The sequence below is a fragment of the Montipora capricornis genome, chromosome 11 (genome assembly GCF_036669925.1).
Source record: "Montipora capricornis isolate CH-2021 chromosome 11, ASM3666992v2, whole genome shotgun sequence".
Lineage (NCBI taxonomy): Eukaryota > Metazoa > Cnidaria > Anthozoa > Scleractinia > Acroporidae > Montipora > Montipora capricornis.
The window spans coordinates 32,321,627-32,341,213 of record NC_090893.1 but is presented as its reverse complement, the minus strand read 5'-3'; the positions used below and the strand labels follow the sequence as shown (position 1 = coordinate 32,341,213).

The 19,587-nt window shown below is 39.5% G+C and overlaps 1 protein-coding gene across 1 annotated transcript in view; it reads right to left on the bottom strand.

Annotated features, from left to right (window-relative positions):
* Window positions 1-19,587, bottom strand: part of LOC138023850 (RB1-inducible coiled-coil protein 1-like) — an 81,838-nt gene that overhangs the window by 25,425 nt on the left and 36,826 nt on the right. The window contains exons 12-13 of the mRNA XM_068870933.1: window positions 2,833-2,919; window positions 1,265-1,364 (exon numbers count right to left, since the gene is read on the bottom strand). Coding sequence (XP_068727034.1) covers window positions 1,265-1,364; window positions 2,833-2,919 — 187 coding nt within the window. The remainder of the gene's footprint in view (window positions 1-1,264; window positions 1,365-2,832; window positions 2,920-19,587) is intronic.

Below are 19,587 nucleotides of genomic sequence, written 5' to 3'. Positions count from 1 at the left end.
TCATTAGTTATTGTTTAATATATCAATAAATTTCTCCACATGGCAGTGTAAATTTCCCGCATGAAGTATAACGTCCTTTCCGATTGGCTGATAAATGATGAAAGTGCGCAATACCGTTATACTCGCCCTGCTGTCAGAATAATGTTGTTAAACCCATTGCCTCCTATAAAGGGGGCTACTTGTTAGGAGGCAATGGGTCCTGGCTAGGGCAGTAGGAGGGCAACTTCTTAGGATTTTACTCTGTCTAATGCCACACAATTATTTGTTATTTGTCAATGGAGAACCCCTTAAGGCAAAAAGGGTTAACAACAACTACGTCTACTCATCAAAAACTGTGTACCCTTTATCCCTTTGCCTGCTAAGGGTGACACTGTCTTATAGATTTTAGTTTGTTTATTTTCTTTATTAAATAATGCATTACAATAACCTTAATTAAAAGGGTTATAGTAGGGAGGAATTAATCCCCATTTATTATATAGATATTGATGAAATACCAGGATTTCTCCTTTTACTAAAAAATCATATCTTCACCGCGCGCAGCGAACATATCATTTTTATCTTTCACATGTGAGGATATAGGTGTTGTCATGGTAACCAACACGATTAGCCAATAAAACGCGAGCTTCGTCTTCATTGTAAGATACCTTTGTGCTTTAATATAATTGTTCTCGACTACATTAACATTTTTATTGCAAAATTTGACATTATCATGATTTGTTTTTCATAACTTTCATATCTTGTTTCATGTTACACAACATGCATGTTTTAGCGGTTGGTGACCACTTTTTCATCATTTGGAAAATAAATAAAACAAGTTGTTTTAAATCTAGACATTTCATCGATATCTATATAATAAACAGAACATTACATGGCCACTTGGGGATACGAATTTTATCTTCTCGTGCTGAAAGTATCTCTCACTCGTTTGCTTCGCTCACTCGTGAGAGATACTTGCAGCACTTGAAGATAAAATTCGTATCCTCGCGCTGCCATGTAATATCCTCTATATATGTAAGGATTTACTTTTAATTGATTCTTAACCCATTGACACCTCAAACGCCCTAGGACACTCCCAGTTGACGTGTCTGGCATTAGACAGACTAAAATTTATTAAAGGCACACTCCCATGGATCAATGGGTTAACACAATATGATATGACTTGTCAACGGGAAACCCTCTTGTGGGCAAAAGGGATACCATACTCTCTCGTATTAACCAACTGGTTCATTGAAGGTCACTTGAGCTGCATCTATGAAATACCAACCTTCTGAAATTGGGATGAAAACAGTCTTCTTCTGACCACCTCAGCCACTGCTAATATATACATGCGAGGTGCATCATTCACTTGTTCAATGATTTCCAACCTAAACAAACCACATAATTAATTATTACTTTTTTACTCAAAAGACACCAATCTCAAGTCTCATATTCCAAGTTCCTTTGACCAGCAGCCTGTTTAAGGCAGAGACTGCACAGTGGTGTGAGCACTCGCCTTCCACCAATGCAGCCCATGCAGGTTCAATTCCCAGACATGGCATCACACAATTACATATCGGGTATGTAACTGGCATCAGTACACAACTTTTTATTTCCTGGAGGAGGTTGAATTGTTCCTGTTCTAAGGAGCACAATGCAAAAATGTAGAGCTTTTGCTGAAAACGTTTAAGTGCTCCTGTGATTTTAAAAAAAAAAATCACATCCTTTTCTTCTTCAGATTTTGTAAGTGTGTTTGCCCAACACCTGACCAGCAAAAATTTGAGCTTTGACTCGTCGTTTGCTGCATATTAATTCTGTGGTGTAGACACACGTTGCATTTCTTACACTGGTGAGCCTTTGACATCATTTTCTCCTTGATCCAGCTCTCTCAAGATCTTAAATTTACTAATGGCAGACCATTAAATAGGAACATTCCAGTTAAAATAAATAAGTGTCTTTTATAAAACAACTGTCTTAAAAGTTTGGTCGTTTAGTGTTAAGTTAACATAGTTTTGAAATCCAAAGAAAAATTAATAATTAATTTTCTGGTCACAGTGGCACTTTAAGTGAATAGTGAATAAGTCAAGAAGGAATATGTTAGTCCCTGTGAATGAAAGAGAGACATTCATTTTCAATGTACATTGACTCAGGGATACTAGGAAAAAATCCGAGTGCTCTATAGCGACCGGGTAAGTGTTAGAGCATCTGCACTTAGTATATGTAACTGTATGGGTTTGAGAGCAATAAAGGATTAATTTCAAAGTTTTCACAAAATTGCCTGAATCGCGAAGCGATGAGGGCAATTTGGAAAACTCTGAAAATTCAAGTGAAATTAATTAATCCTTTTAAATTGCACAAGGGCACATTGCGATTACATGTTTATCACATAAAGGGCAAAATTATTGAAGGAAGCCTGTACAGTGCCACGACAAATGAAAATTGACAGGCTACCATTAATTCGCTTAAAATTCAATTCAACAAATCGTTGCTGTCAACAGAAATAGTGCTTAAAATGAATTTTATATGTGGATAAAAAAGTAGTTTAATCTCGAAGAAGATTCTCTTGTAAGTTTGCTTGCTCTGGATAATTAGCAACTGTTAACCAATCAAGATCAAGTAATCATGCCCTCTTGTTTACCAAAAGTGCCCTTGTGATTAAGGAGAAATGCCCGCCGTCTCAGCCAATCAGCATTCAGTAATTTCGCCCCATATGTGATAAGTCTAGTAATCGAAAGGTTGTAGGTTCGACTCCTGCAAAGGAACACTCAGATTTTTTTTCAAGTATCCCTGAGTCAACATCAAAAAATAAATCTCTTCAAAGAGGCAAATGTTACTGTTTGCATACCGTCTAATTACCTTCTTTTTATTCTTCTGATATTTTCATGATACATGATGATTGTTCCATCACATTCACATATTTTCTTTTCCACATACATAATCCACCTGTGAAACACACATCAAGGTAAAGTACAAGAGAGAATAACACTGTGCTATTCACTAAAAAACAATTAATAATTTATTTGTTCCTTTCAGGATTATAACTCATTGAGCTTGCTGAGAAATGAATGACCTTTTCTCACTTGTACATGTCAGGCAAATGATGATGTACTCAAATATAATATACTGTCCATAGAGTTCTTAGGTGAAGACATCTGAAAGGCCTAGTTGCCAAAAACTAGCGTTGTGGAGCAAATTGTCTCAGAGATCTAGTCCTGTTTTGCTCTGATGACTCCATAAAAATCCTCCAAAATTTGACTTGGTTCATAACGTTAATTCCGTAATTACGTTATTATGGGAGAGATGTGTGGACTTGCAGACATTTTTTACTCTTTATTACCAATGTTATGTTATTCGGCAGTACTGAGTGTGTAGACTTGCATGAAAACATAATATTTCCGAATTCTGTCATTTCGTTATTATGGGAGAGAAGTGTGGACTCGCAGATATTTTTTACTTGTTTATTACCTTGTTACGTTATAACGGGATTGTGTACAATTGCATCATATGTCCGAATTCCGTCATTACGTTATAACGGGAGAGATGTGTGGACTCGCAGATATTTTTTACTCTTTTATTACCTTGTTACGTTATTCGGTGGGAGTGTGTAGACTTGTGTAAAAACATAATTCCAAATTCCGTTATCACGTTATTACGGGAGGGATCACAGGTAACCAAGGCTCACTGTGTGTGCCACATTGGTAAATATAGAGAACATATGAGGCGAAGTTTAGGTCTGGAAATTTGCTAGAAAATGGAAATAAAAATTGATCAAACTTATTACACTCATCACCAGGCGTCCCGAATTCAGTGCCATTTTGAATTGGACACTTTGCGAGGACAACGGTTTCTGGCTGCCATTTTAGCAGGTTAACTTACAAGTTCTACGGAGCCTGGTGGCTTCGCTTTGCTACCTGGAGATGCTTCAGTGGATTCATAGTTTAGAGAAATTCATGTTTCACTAGCCTGGCATGTTTATTTAGCGACTGGATTCGATTTTTGCAAAAAAAATCGTGCTTGTTTTGGTCGATCGGAGTCCCGACGCTGGCCTCAGTCTCCTACCTTGTCACTATACTATGAAGGAAGATGAATGGGGACCATTTTCCCCGAAACTTTGTGTACGTATTTAAGACAACAACAGCTCACCACATGGTAATGGTAAGTTTGATCGCTTTTTATTTCCATTTTCTAGCAAATTTCCACACCTAAACTTCGCCTCATATGTTCTCTACATTTACCAATGTGGCACACACAGTGAGCCTGGGTTACCTATGGAGGGATGCGTAGACTCACAGACATTTTTTAACTCATCTGTTACCTTGTTATAAAAATTTGGCTTTATCAATGGAGTTGATAATGTAAATTGGCCACCGTACAGAAATTCTAAAAGCTGAAGTTTCGAGCGTTAGCCCTTCGTCGCTCTGACGAAGGGCTAACGCTTCGTCGCTCTGACGGCTAACACTCAAAATGTCAGCTTTTAGAATTTCTGTACGGTGGCCAATTTACATTATCAACTCCGTTGATAAAACCAAATTTTTGTATACTACTTCCCCACCGACGCAGCACCACAGTTTCTTTAGAAACTACCCCCTTCATTCATTTGTTACCTTGTTTCATTATTACAGAGTTGTGAAGACTTGCAAGAAAACATATTTCCGAATTTATCATTATGTTATTACAGGGAGGACGTGTGGACTTGCAGAAATTTTTTTACTTAAGCGTAAAAATGGAAAAAGTTATGGAAGAAGTGTGAATTTATACCAACAATAAGATGGCTGTTACACTAATATGGGTAATAATGGAAGATGGAAATCCTAAAACCTAAAACAAAAATCCTAAAACAAAATAATCTGTTTATTGCAAGACCTAACACAGAGTTTCCAATAATCAAGGAAAAATGTATAGGGGTGCTGTTTTATGGAACTGTCAGATTATTATGACTTGAAACGATATGGCACAGAATGAAGTGAACTATCGAGAGCATCGACTCACGATTGCGAGCATATCAATTTCCACAGATTCACACTGCACCTTCCTTCGCTCTCGATCTCTTGCAATCGCTGGTTCACCTTCCTTTCTTTTTGCTACGTCTATGGTTGGGAAAGTTCATTTCCTAAGACTTCTGACCCCAGGCACATCAGCTGGATCGACTATGGTTGGCCATCACCGCCAAAAATACAAGAAATTGAAACAGCACAGAGAAAACACAAATGGTGTAGTGATGGTTTGCCAAACGAAATAAGTGGTTTTGAAATGAAAATCTTAAAATACAAACAGTTAAGTGCTCTTTTGTGATGCGGTTTACCCAAAATTGAAATAGTTCAGGCGCTGATGTTAAAACAGAACAGACTAATTCAAATTGGTTTATTTGATCAACTGAGAATTGTTCCGTTGACAAATGTGAAATGATCAGATCTGACAACCAAGGGTCTGCCTCGTAGCAGAATGGTTTACTCAAAGAAGGCACGATTCAGCTAAATGACAAATGACTTAAATCACCGCCAAATGGTTTAATCAAGTGTCAAATGGTTTAAGAGATGGGAAATCGATTCAGTGCAAAGTCAAATGGACAAGACAAGACTGAAATGGTTTATTAAAAGAAGGAACGGTTCAACTAGTCGACACATGACTTAACTCACCGGCAAATGGTTTAATGGCCGGATAAGTGATTCACTGCAATGTCAAATGGACCACATAAGACTAAAACAGTTCAGTTAAAGAAGAAACTGGTCAACTAATCGACAGACGACTTAACTCACCGGCAGATGGTTTACCCAAGTGTCAAATGGTTTAATAGCTGGGCAACTGATTCAGTGCAAAGTCAAATAGACAAGTCAAGACTGAAATGTTCTAGTCAACGAGGGGTCTGACATAAATATCAGTTGTGAGCCCGATAAAACGTCGTTCGAACCTGACAGGCTTTTTGCTGTCTGTGTGAAATTGTTTTCTTCCTTCTTTTTGGATGAAGTATTGTTTCATGTAACTGATTAATGATGTCCACAGCATGAAGATAAACAAGATAAGGTCCTTTGTCAAAGTTCAGAGTTGTCTTCTCCATAGCTTTACTCTGTTTTTGTACGTGAAATGGAAACCGTGTTGAATGGGGGTTTCATAAAGACCATACTCTCCTAGGCAGCTCTCTTTCAGATTGTCACACAACGAGCTTTGCATGACATCCTGACCATTGACTACATGACTGACTAAAAACAAGGGTCCTTAAGGTAATTCCCTTGAAAATGACATACTATCCAGATTTTTGTCAAACTGATATTCATACACAGGACACTAGAAAAAAGCAACAAAAAGATGGTATCGCCATGCTTGTTTTCATGCTGCATGCCCTTTATTCTAAGTGCAACAAAAAAAACCAAGGTGATACAAACACCAACCTGGTGTGGCCAGTACATCACGCATGCACACAAACATTTCACCCAGTCAATTAGCAGCCATGGACAGCTGTTTCGGCCCTGCTGGGCCTCATCAGCATGGCGTAGCTAACGTATTAGGCGGGTGTCTTAAACAGCTCTTTAAGTGGTAGCTCCGCACAACAGATGTGTAAAGCTGGGTTGGGAACAGCACAGCCGTTCTCCCACTGCAAGCGTGTGGGAAGGTGGATCAACAAAAGAGACCAGTGTGTCACATAATCTTTAAGTACACATGTACAAAAAGCAAGGTGACACAAGCACCAACCCAGTTGGTGTTTGTGTCACCTGGCTCTTTTTTGTTGTACTTAGAATAAAGGGCATGCACACAAAAACAAGCATGGTGACACCATCTTTTTATTGCCTTTTTTAGTGTCCTGTCTATGAATATCAATTGTGCTACGTTTGACAAGAATCTGGATAGTACGTCATTTTCAAGAGAATTCCCTAAAGGACCCTTCCTTTTAGTCAGTCATGTAGTCAATGGTCAGGATGTCACGCAAAGCTCATTGAGTGACATCCCGAAAGAGGGCTGTGAAGGAGAATACGTTCTTTACGAAACCCCGCTTCGACACAGTTTCCATTCCACGTACAATAACAGAGTAAAGCTATCGAGAAGACAACTCTGAACTGGGACAAAGCACATTATTTTGATTATATTCATGCTGCGGACATCATTAATCAGTTACATACTGCAAACTGAAACATTCACTTTCGACACTTGTAGGAAGATTCTAATAAGGCAATCCTATCAAGCAAAGCCTGAATTTTAATGATATGGAATAAAAAATGGTGGTGAAATTTCGACTCACGTGCACTTTAAGAGTTTTGCTACACAGTTTGAAGAGCTAGGGAAAAAGTACTAAAGTGGAGTGGAACTTTGGACTGTGAGTTTGTGTCAGTCACTGTAGTGACATGAGGTAGTTCCTTGCTATGTGTAATGTTCACTCCTGACTTAACTAGGAAAAAAGAGATAATTTTGTATAGTTCAGGTACTATTGATCGAAATACCAGTTGTGTTAAATGGATATTTTATGTATCAATCATTTTTGCCAGTGGGAATGTGCACAGTATTGATCAAGGTCTCCTGTTGTTTTTCTGTTCTCCAAATAACTGCATTTGACAGAACGCAGTTCTAATGCAGACTGAATTGAGATTTTTTGGGACAACCAGTGCATCGATCTTGGGACTCCAATATCAATTCACACAAATTCACACTGCACCTTCCTTTGCTCTCGATCTCTTGCAATCGCTGGTTCACCCTCCTTTCTTTTTGCTACGTCTATGGTTGGGAAAGTTCATTTCCTAAGACTTCCGACCTCAGGCACATTAGCTGGATCGACTATGGTTGGCCATCACCGCCAAAAATACAAGAAATGGAAACAGCACAGAGAAAACACTAATGGTGTAGTGATGGTTTGCCAAACGAAATAAGTGGTTTTGCAATGAAAATCTTAAAATACAAACGGTTAAGTGCTCTTTTGTGATGCGGTTTACTCAAAATGTAAATGGTTCAGGCGCTGATGTTAAAACAGAACAGACTAATTCAAATTGGTTTATTTGATCAACTGAGAATTGTTCCGTTGACAAATGTGAAATGACCAGATCTGACAACCAAGGGTCTGCCTCGTAGCAGAATGGTTTACTCAAAGAAGGCACGATTCAGCTAAATGACAAATGACTTAAATCACCACCAAATGGTTTAATCAAGTGTCAAATGGTTTAACAGATGGGCAATCGATTAGGTGCAAAGTCAAATGGACAAGACAAGACTGAAATGGTTTATTTAAAGAAGGAATGGTTCAACTAGTCGACGAATGACTTAACTCACCAGCAAATGGTTTGATGGCCGGACAAGTGATTCACTGCAATGTCAAATGGACCAGATAAGACTGAAACGGTTCAGTTAAAGAAGAAACTGGACAACTAATCGACAGACGACTTAACTCACCCGCAGATGGTTTACCCAAGTGTCAAATGGTTTAATAGCTGGGCAAGTGATTCAGTGCAAGGTCAAATAGACAAGTCAAGACTGAAATGTTCTAGTCAACGAGGGGTCTGACATAAATATCAGTTGTGAGCCCGATAAAACGTGGTTCGAACCTGACAGGCTTTTTGTTCTCTGTGTGAAATTGTTTTCTTCCTTCTTTTTGGATGAAGTATTGTTTCTGTTTTTCAAGAGTTGGGCTAAATGTACATGTAACTGATTAATGATGTCCACAGCATGAAGATAAACAAGATAAGGTCCTTTGTCCCAGTTCAGAGTTGTCTTCTCCATAGCTTTACTCTGTTTTTGTACGTGAAATGGAAACCGTGTTGAAGTGGGGTTTCATAAAGAACATACTCTCCTTGGCAGCTGTCTTTCGGGATGTCACACAACGAGCTTTGCATGACATCCTGACCATTGACTACATGACTGACTAAAAAGAAGGGTCCTTAAGGTAATTCCCTTGAAAATGACATACTATCCAGATTTTTGTCAAACTTGGCACAACTGATATTCATACACAGGACACTAGAAAAAGGCAATAAAAAGATGGTATCGCCATGCTTGTTTTCATGCTGCATGCCCTTTATTCTAAGTGCAACAAAAAAAACCAAGGTGATACAAACACCAACCTGGTGTGGCCAGCACATCACGCATGCACACAACCATTTCACCCAGTCAATTAGCAGCCATGGACAACTGTTTCGGCCCTGCTGGGCCTCATCAGCATGGCGTAGCTAACGTTATTAGGCGGGTGTCTTAAACACCTCTTTAAGTGGCAGCTCCACACAACAGATGTGTTAAGCTGGGTTGGGAACAGCACAGCCGTTCTCCCACTGCAAGCGTGTGGGAAGGTGGATCAACAAAAGAGACCAGTGTGTCACATAATCTTTAAGTACACATGTACAAAAAGAGAGGTGACACAAGCACCAACCCAGTTGGTGTTTGTGTCACCTGGCTCTTTTTTGTTGTACTTAGAATAAAGGGCATGCACACAAAAACAAGCATGGTGACACCATCTTTTTATTGCCTTTTTTAGTGTCCTGTCTATGAATATCAATTGTGCTACGTTTGACAAGAATCTGGATAGTACGTCATTTTCAAGAGAATTCCCTAAAGAACCCTTCCTTTTAGTCAGTCATGTAGTCAATGGTCAGGATGTCACGCAAAGCTCATTGAGTGACATCCCGAAAGAGGGCTGTGAAGGAGGATACGTTCTTTACGAAACCCCGCTTTGACACAGTTTCCATTCCACGTACAATAACAGAGTAAAGCTATCAAGAAGACAACTCTGAACTGGGAAAAAGCACATTATCTTGATTATCTTTATTGTGTGGACATCATTAATCAGTTACATGCTGCAAACTGAAACATTCACTTTCGACAGTTGTAGGAAGATTCTAATAAGGCAATCCTATCAAGCAAAGCCTGAATTTTAATGATATGGAATAAAAAATGGTGGTGAAATTTCGAGTCACATGCAGTTTAAGAGTTTTGGTACACAGATTGAAGAGCTAGGGAAAAAGTACTAAAGTGGAGTGGAACTTTGGACTGTGAGTTTGTGTCAGTCACTGTAGTGACATGAGTTAGTTCCTTGCTATGTGTAATGTTCACTCCTGACTTAACTAGGAAAAAAGAGATAATTTTGTATAGTTCAGGTACTTTTGCTTGCAATACCTGCAGTTGTGTTAAATGGATATTTTATGTATCAATCATTTTTGCCAGTGGGAATGTGCACAGTATTGATCAAGGTCTCCTGTTGTTTTTCTGTTCTCCAAATAATTGCATTTGACAAAACGCAGTTCTAATGCAGACTGAATTGAGATTTTTTGGGACAACCAGTGCATCGATCTTGGGACTCCAATATCAATTCACACAAATTCACACTGCACCTTCCTTTGCTCTCGATCTCTTGCAATCACTGGTTGACCTTCCTTTCTTTTTGCTACGTCTATGGTTGGGAAAGTTCATTTCCTAAGACTTCCGACCTCAGGCACATTAGCTGGATCGACTATGGTTGGCCATCACCGCCAAAAATACAAGAAATGGAAACAGCACAGAGAAAACACTAATGGTGTAGTGATGGTTTGCCAAACGAAATAAGTGGTTTTGCAATGAAAATCTTAAAATACAAACGGTTAAGTGCTCTTTTGTGATGCGGTTTACTCAAAATGTAAATGGTTCAGGCGCTGATGTTAAAACAGAACAGACTAATTCAAATTGGTTTATTTGATCAACTGAGAATTGTTCCGTTGACAAATGTGAAATGACCAGATCTGACAACCAAGGGTCTGCCTCGTAGCAGAATGGTTTACTCAAAGAAGGCACGATTCAGCTAAATGACAAATGACTTAAATCACCACCAAATGGTTTAATCAAGTGTCAAATGGTTTAACAGATGGGCAATCGATTAGGTGCAAAGTCAAATGGACAAGACAAGACTGAAATGGTTTATTTAAAGAAGGAATGGTTCAACTAGTCGACGAATGACTTAACTCACCAGCAAATGGTTTGATGGCCGGACAAGTGATTCACTGCAATGTCAAATGGACCAGATAAGACTGAAACGGTTCAGTTAAAGAAGAAACTGGACAACTAATCGACAGACGACTTAACTCACCCGCAGATGGTTTACCCAAGTGTCAAATGGTTTAATAGCTGGGCAAGTGATTCAGTGCAAGGTCAAATAGACAAGTCAAGACTGAAATGTTCTAGTCAACGAGGGGTCTGACATAAATATCAGTTGTGAGCCCGATAAATATAGTTTACGTCATAGAAAGTGCGGCGTACGGGGTTTTATGCACGAGTTGTTTGTGTCAAAAACCCGAACGAGCGAGGAACGAGCGAGTGAGGGTTTTTGACACAAACAACGAGTGAATAAAACCCCGTACAAAGCACTTTCTATGTCGTGAACTGTTTATTACACATAACATGAGAATTTTCATTAAAATAGTTTTCTGAACGCGAATTAGAAACAAAAACTCACTAACAATAAAACCAAATGCAAATTTGATTTAATTCAAAAACAAGTACGATTTGCACGATTTGCACGAGATGCACGAGTGATTGGCATGGAAACGCCTTTACGCTATCGTTGATTGGTTATACTTCCACATGTGAAATAGCTGTACGCCATTCTGATTGGCTGTATAGGCCTTTTTCACACGTGAAAATAAAGAGTATAGATTTGTACAAATGAGCTTTATGGAATAAAATTCGCATGTTATGTGTAATAAAACGTGGTTCGAACCTGACAGGCTTTTTGTTCTCTGTGTGAAATTGTTTTCTTCCTTCTTTTTGGATGAAGTATTGTTTCTGTTTTTCAAGAGTTGGGCTAAATGTACATGTAACTGATTAATGATGTCCACAGCATGAAGATAAACAAGATAAGGTCCTTTGTCCCAGTTCAGAGTTGTCTTCTCCATAGCTTTACTCTGTTTTTGTACGTGAAATGGAAACCGTGTTGAAGTGGGGTTTCATAAAGAACATACTCTCCTTGGCAGCTGTCTTTCGGGATGTCACACAACGAGCTTTGCATGACATCCTGACCATTGACTACATGACTGACTAAAAAGAAGGGTCCTTAAGGTAATTCCCTTGAAAATGACATACTATCCAGATTTTTGTCAAACTTGGCACAACTGATATTCATACACAGGACACTAGAAAAAGGCAATAAAAAGATGGTATCGCCATGCTTGTTTTCATGCTGCATGCCCTTTATTCTAAGTGCAACAAAAAAAACCAAGGTGATACAAACACCAACCTGGTGTGGCCAGCACATCACGCATGCACACAACCATTTCACCCAGTCAATTAGCAGCCATGGACAACTGTTTCGGCCCTGCTGGGCCTCATCAGCATGGCGTAGCTAACGTTATTAGGCGGGTGTCTTAAACACCTCTTTAAGTGGCAGCTCCACACAACAGATGTGTTAAGCTGGGTTGGGAACAGCACAGCCGTTCTCCCACTGCAAGCGTGTGGGAAGGTGGATCAACAAAAGAGACCAGTGTGTCACATAATCTTTAAGTACACATGTACAAAAAGAGAGGTGACACAAGCACCAACCCAGTTGGTGTTTGTGTCACCTGGCTCTTTTTTGTTGTACTTAGAATAAAGGGCATGCACACAAAAACAAGCATGGTGACACCATCTTTTTATTGCCTTTTTTAGTGTCCTGTCTATGAATATCAATTGTGCTACGTTTGACAAGAATCTGGATAGTACGTCATTTTCAAGAGAATTCCCTAAAGAACCCTTCCTTTTAGTCAGTCATGTAGTCAATGGTCAGGATGTCACGCAAAGCTCATTGAGTGACATCCCGAAAGAGGGCTGTGAAGGAGGATACGTTCTTTACGAAACCCCGCTTTGACACAGTTTCCATTCCACGTACAATAACAGAGTAAAGCTATCAAGAAGACAACTCTGAACTGGGAAAAAGCACATTATCTTGATTATCTTTATTGTGTGGACATCATTAATCAGTTACATGCTGCAAACTGAAACATTCACTTTCGACAGTTGTAGGAAGATTCTAATAAGGCAATCCTATCAAGCAAAGCCTGAATTTTAATGATATGGAATAAAAAATGGTGGTGAAATTTCGACTCACGTGCACTTTAAGAGTTTTGCTACACAGATTGAAGAGCTAGGGAAAAAGTACTAAAGTGGAGTGGAACTTTGGACTGTGAGTTTGTGTCAGTCACTGTAGTGACATGAGTTACTTCCTTGCTATGTGTAATGTTCACTCCTGACTTAACTAGGAAAAAAGAGATAATTTTGTATAGTTCAGGTACTTTTGCTTGCAATACCTGCAGTTGTGTTAAATGGATATTTTATGTATCAATCATTTTTGCCAGTGGGAATGTGCACAGTATTGATCAAGGTCTCCTGTTGTTTTTCTGTTCTCCAAATAATTGCATTTGACAAAACGCAGTTCTAATGCAGACTGAATTGAGATTTTTTGGGACAACCAGTGCATCGATCTTGGGACTCCAATATCAATTCACACAAATTCACACTGCACCTTCCTTTGCTCTCGATCTCTTGCAATCACTGGTTGACCTTCCTTTCTTTTTGCTACGTCTATGGTTGGGAAAGTTCATTTCCTAAGACTTCCGACCCCAGGCACATCAGCTGGATCGACTATGGTTGGCCATCACCGCCAAAAATACAAGAAATTGAAACAGCACAGAGAAAACACAAATGGTGTAGTGATGGTTTGCCAAACGAAATAAGTGGTTTTGAAATGAAAATCTTAAAATACAAACGGTTAAGTGCTCTTTTGTGATGCGGTTTACTCAAAATTGAAATGGTTCAGGCAATGATGTTAAAACAGAACAAACTAATTCAAATTGGTTTATTTGATCAACTGAGAATTGTTCCGTTGACAAACGTGAAATGATCAGATCTGACAACCAAGGGTCTGCCTCGTAGCAGAATGGTTTACTCAAAGAAGGCACGATTCAGCTAAATGACAAATGACTTAAATCACCGCCAAATGGTTTAATCAAGTGTCAAATGGTTTAAGAGATGGGCATTCGATTCAGTGCAAAGTCAAATGGACAAGACAAGACTGACATGGTTTATTTAAAGAAGGAACGGTTCAATATACTAGTCGACACATGACTTAACTCACCGGCAAATGGTTTAATGGCCAGACAAGTGATTCACCGCAATGTCAAATGGACCAGATGAGACTGAAACGGTTCAGTTAAAGAAGAAACTGGTCAACTAATCGACAGACGACTTAACTCACCGGCAGATGGTTTACCCAAGTGTCAAATGGTTTAATAGCTGGGCAAGTGATTCAGTGCAAGGTCAAATAGACAAGTCAAGACTGAAATGTTCTAGTCAACGAGGGGTCTGACATATATATCTGTTTTCAGCCTGAGAAAACGTGGATTCGAACATGACAGGCTTTTTGTTCTCTGTGTGAAATTATTTTCTTCCTTCTTTTTGGATGAAGTATTGTTTCTGTTTTTCAAGAGTTGGGCTAAATGTACATGTAACTGATTAATGATGTCCACAGCATGAAGATAAACAAGATAAGGTCCTTTGTCCCAGTTCAGAGTTGTCTTCTCCATAGCTTTACTCTGTTTTTGTACGTGAAATGGAAACCGTGTTGAAGTGGGGTTTCATAGAGAACATACTCTCCTTGGCAGCTGTCTTTCGGGATGTCACACAACGAGCTTTGCATGACATCCTGACCATTGACTACATGACTGACTAAAAAGAAGGGTCCTTAAGGTAATTCCCTTGAAAATGACATACTATCCAGATTTTTGTCAAACTTGGCACAACTGATATTCATACACAGAACACTAAAAAAAGGCAATAAAAAGATGGTATCGCCATGCTTGTTTTCATGCTGCATGCCCTTTATTCTAAGTGCAACAAAAAAAAGCAAGGTGATACAAACACCAACCTGGTGTGGCCAGCACATCACGCATGCACACAACAATTTCACCCAATCAATTAGCAGCCATGGACAGCTGTTTCGGCCCTGCTGGGCCTCATCAGCATGGCGTAGCTAACGTATTAGGCAGGTGTCTTAAACACCTCTTTAAGTGGCAGCTCCGCACAACAGATGTGTTAAGCTGGGTTGGGAACAGCACAGCCGTTCTCCCACTGCAAGCGTGTGGGAAGGTGGATCAACAAAAGAGACCAGTGTGTCACATAATCTTTAAGTACACATGTACAAAAAGCAAGGTGACACAAGCACCAACCCAGTTGGTGTTTGTGTCACCTGGCTCTTTTTTGTTGTACTTAGAATAAAGGGCATGCACACGAAAACAAGCATGGTGACACCATCTTTTTATTGCCTTTTTTAGTGTCCTGTCTATGAATATCAATTGTGCTACGTTTGACAAGAATCTGGATAGTACGTCATTTTCAAGGGAATTCCCCAAAGGACCCTTCCTTTTAGTCAGTCATGTAGTCAATGGTCAGGATGTCACGCAAAGCTCATTGAGTGACATCCCGAAAGAGGGCTGTGAAGGAGAATACGTTCTTTACAAAACCCCGCTTCGACACAGTTTCCATTCCACGTACAATAACAGAGTAAAGCTATCGAGAAGACAACTCTGAACTGGGACAAAGTACATTATCTTGATTATCTTCATGCTGTGGACATCATTAATCAGTTACATGCTGCAAACTTAAAGATTCACTTTGGACACTTGTAGGAAGATTCTAATAAGGCAACCCTATGAAGCAAAGCCTGAATTTTAATGATATGGAATAAAAAATGGTGGTGAAATTTCGAGTCACATGCAGTTTAAGAGTTTTGGTACACAGATTGAAGAGCTAGGGAAAAAGTACTAAAGTGGAGTGGAACTTTGGACTGTGAGTTTGTGTCAGTCACTGTAGTGACATGAGTTACTTCCTTGCTATGTGTAATGTTCACTCCTGACTTAACTAGGAAAAAAGAGATAATTTTGTATAGTTCAGGTACTTTTGCTTGCAATACCTGCAGTTGTGTTAAATGGATATTTTATGTATCAATCATTTTTGCCAGTGGGAATGTGCACAGTATTGATCAAGGTCTCCTGTTGTTTTTCTGTTCTCCAAATAATTGCATTTGACAGAACGCAGTTCTAATGCAGACTGAATTGAGATTTTTTTGGGACGACCAGTGCATCATCGATCTTGGGACTCCAATATCAATTCACACAAATTCACACTGCACCTTCCTTTGCTCTCGATCTCTTGCAATCGCTGGTTCACCTTCCTTTCTTTTTGCTACGTCTATGGTTGGGAAAGTTCATTTCCTAAGACTTCCGACCTCAGGCACATCAGCTGGATCGACTATGGTTGGCCATCACCGCCAAAAATACAAGAAATTGAAACAGCACAGAGAAAGCATAAATGGTGTAGTGATGGTTTGCCAAACGAAATAAGTGGTTTTGAAATGAAAATCTCAAAATACAAACGGTTAAGTGCTCTTTTGTGATGCGGTTTACTCAAAATTGAAATGGTTCAGGCGCTGATGTTAAAACAGAACAGACTAATTCAAATTGGTTTATTTGATCAACTGAGAATTGTTCCGTTGACAAATGTGAAATGATCAGATCTGACAACCAAGGGTCTGCCTCGTAGCAGAATGGTTTACTCAAAGAAGGCACGATTCAGCTAAATGACAAATGACTTAAATCACCGCCAAATGGTTTAATCAAGTGTCAAATGGTTTAACAGATGGGCAATCGATTAGGTGCAAAGTCAAATGGACAAGACAAGACTGAAATGGTTTATTAAAAGAAGGAACGGTTCAACTAGTCGGCGAATGACTTAACTCACCGGCAAATCGTTTGATGGCCGGACAAGTGATTCACTGCAATGTCAAATGGACCAGATAAGACTGAAACGGTTCAGTTAAAGAAGAAACTGTTCAACTAAACGACAGACGACTTAACTCACCAGCAGATGGTTTACTCAAGTGTCAAATGGTTTAATAGCTGGGCAAGTGGTTCAGTGCAAGGTCAAATACACAAGTCAAGACTGAAATGTTCTAGTCAACGAGGGGTCTGACATAAATATCTGTTTTGAGCCTGATAGAACGTGGATTCGAACGTGACAGGCTTTTTGTTCCCTGTGTGAAATTGTTTTCTTCCTTCTTTTTGGATGAAGTATTGTTTCTGTTTTTCAAGAGTTGGGCTAAATGTACATGTAACTGATTAATGATGTCCACAGCATGAAGATAAACAGGATAAGGTCCTTTGTCCCAGTTCAGAGTTGTCTTCTCCATAGCTTTACTCTGTTTTTGTACGTGAAATGGAAACCGTGTTGAAGTGGGGTTTCATAGAGAACATACTCTCCTTGGCAGCTGTCTTTCGGGATGTCACACAACGAGCTTTGCATGACATCCTGACCATTGACTACATGACTGACTAAAAAGAAGGGTCCTTAAGGTAATTCCTTGAAAATGACATACTATCCAGATTTTTGTCAAACTTGGCACAACTGATATTCATACACAGAACACTAAAAAAGGCAATAAAAAGATGGTATCGCCATGCTTGTTTTCATGCTGCATGCCCTTTATTCTAAGTGCAACAAAAAAAAGCAAGGTGATACAAACACCAACCTGGTGTGGCCAGCACATCACGCATGCACACAACCATTTCACCCAATCAATTAGCAGCCATGGACAGCTGTTTCGGCCCTGCTGGGCCTCATCAGCATGGCGTAGCTAACGTATTAGGCAGGTGTCTTAAACACCTCTTTAAGTGGCAGCTCCGCACAACAGATGTGTTAAGCTGGGTTGGGAACAGCACAGCCGTTCTCCCACTGCAAGCGTGTGGGAAGGTGGATCAACAAAAGAGACCAGTGTGTCACATAATGTTTAAGTACACATGTACAAAAAGCAAGGTGACACAAGCACCAACCCAGTTGGTGTTTTGTGTCACCTGGCTCTTTTTTGTTGTACTTAGAATAAAGGGCATGCACACGAAAACAAGCATGGTGACACCATCTTTTTATTGCCTTTTTTAGTGTCCTGTCTATGAATATCAATTGTGCTACGTTTGACAAGAATCTGGATAGTACGTCATTTTCAAGGGAATTCCCCAAAGGACCCTTCCTTTTAGTCAGTCATGTAGTCAATGGTCAGGATGTCACGCAAAGCTCATTGAGTGACATCCCGAAAGAGGGCTGTGAAGGAGAATACGTTCTTTACAAACCCCGCTTCGACACAGTTTCCATTCCACGTACAATAACAGAGTAAAGCTATCGAGAAGACAACTCTGAACTGGGACAAAGTACATTATCTTGATTATCTTCATGCTGTGGACATCATTAATCAGTTACATGCTGCAAACTTAAAGATTCACTTTGGACACTTGTAGGAAGATTCTAATAAGGCAACCCTATGAAGCAAAGCCTGAATTTTAATGATATGGAATAAAAAATGGTGGTGAAATTTCGAGTCACATGCAGTTTAAGAGTTTTGGTACACAGATTGAAGAGCTAGGGAAAAAGTACTAAAGTGGAGTGGAACTTTGGACTGTGAGTTTGTGTCAGTCACTGTAGTGACATGAGTTACTTCCTTGCTATGTGTAATGTTCACTCCTGACTTAACTAGGAAAAAAGAGATAATTTTGTATAGTTCAGGTACTTTTGCTTGCAATACCTGCAGTTGTGTTAAATGGATATTTTGTATCAATCATTTTTGCCAGTGGGAATGTGCACAGTATTGATCAAGGTCTCCTGTTGTTTTTCTGTTCTCCAAATAATTGCATTTGACAGAACGCAGTTCTAATGCAGACTGAATTGAGATTTTTTGGGACGACCAGTGCATCATCGATCTTGGGACTCCAATATCAATTCACACAAATTCACACTGCACCTTCCTTTGCTCTCGATCTCTTGCAATCGCTGGTTCACCTTCCTTTCTTTTTGCTACGTCTATGGTTGGGAAAGTTCATTTCCTAAGACTTCCGACCTCAGGCACATCAGCTGGATCGACTATGGTTGGCCATCACCGCCAAAAATACAAGAAATTGAAACAGCACAGAGAAAGCATAAATGGTGTAGTGATGGTTTGCCAAACGAAATAAGTGGTTTTGAAATGAAAATCTCAAAATACAAACGGTTAAGTGCTCTTTTGTGATGCGGTTTACTCAAAATTGAAATGGTTCAGGCGCTGATGTTAAAACAGAACAGACTAATTCAAATTGGTTTATTTGATCAACCTGAGAATTGTTCCGTTGACAAATGTGAAATGATCAGATCTGACAACCAAGGGTCTGCCTCGTAGCAGAATGGTTTACTCAAAGAAGGCACGATTCAGCTAAATGACAAATGACTTAAATCACCGCCAAATGGTTTAATCAAGTGTCAAATGGTTAACAGATGGGCAATCGATTAGTGCAAAGTCAACTGGACAAGACAAGACTGAAATGGTTTATTTAAAGAAGGAACGGTTCAACTAGTCGACGAATGACTTAACTCACCGGCAAATGGTTTGATGGCCGGACAAGTGATTCACTGCAATGTCAAATGGACCAGATAAGACTGAAACGGTTCAGTTAAAGAAGAAACTGTTCAACTAAACGACAGACGACTTAACTCACCAGCAGATGGTTTACTCAAGTGTCAAATGGTTAATAGCTGGGCAAGTGGTTCAGTGCAAGGTCAAATACACAAGTCAAGACTGAAATGTTTCTAGTCAACGAGGGGTCTGACATAAATATCTGTTTTGAGCCT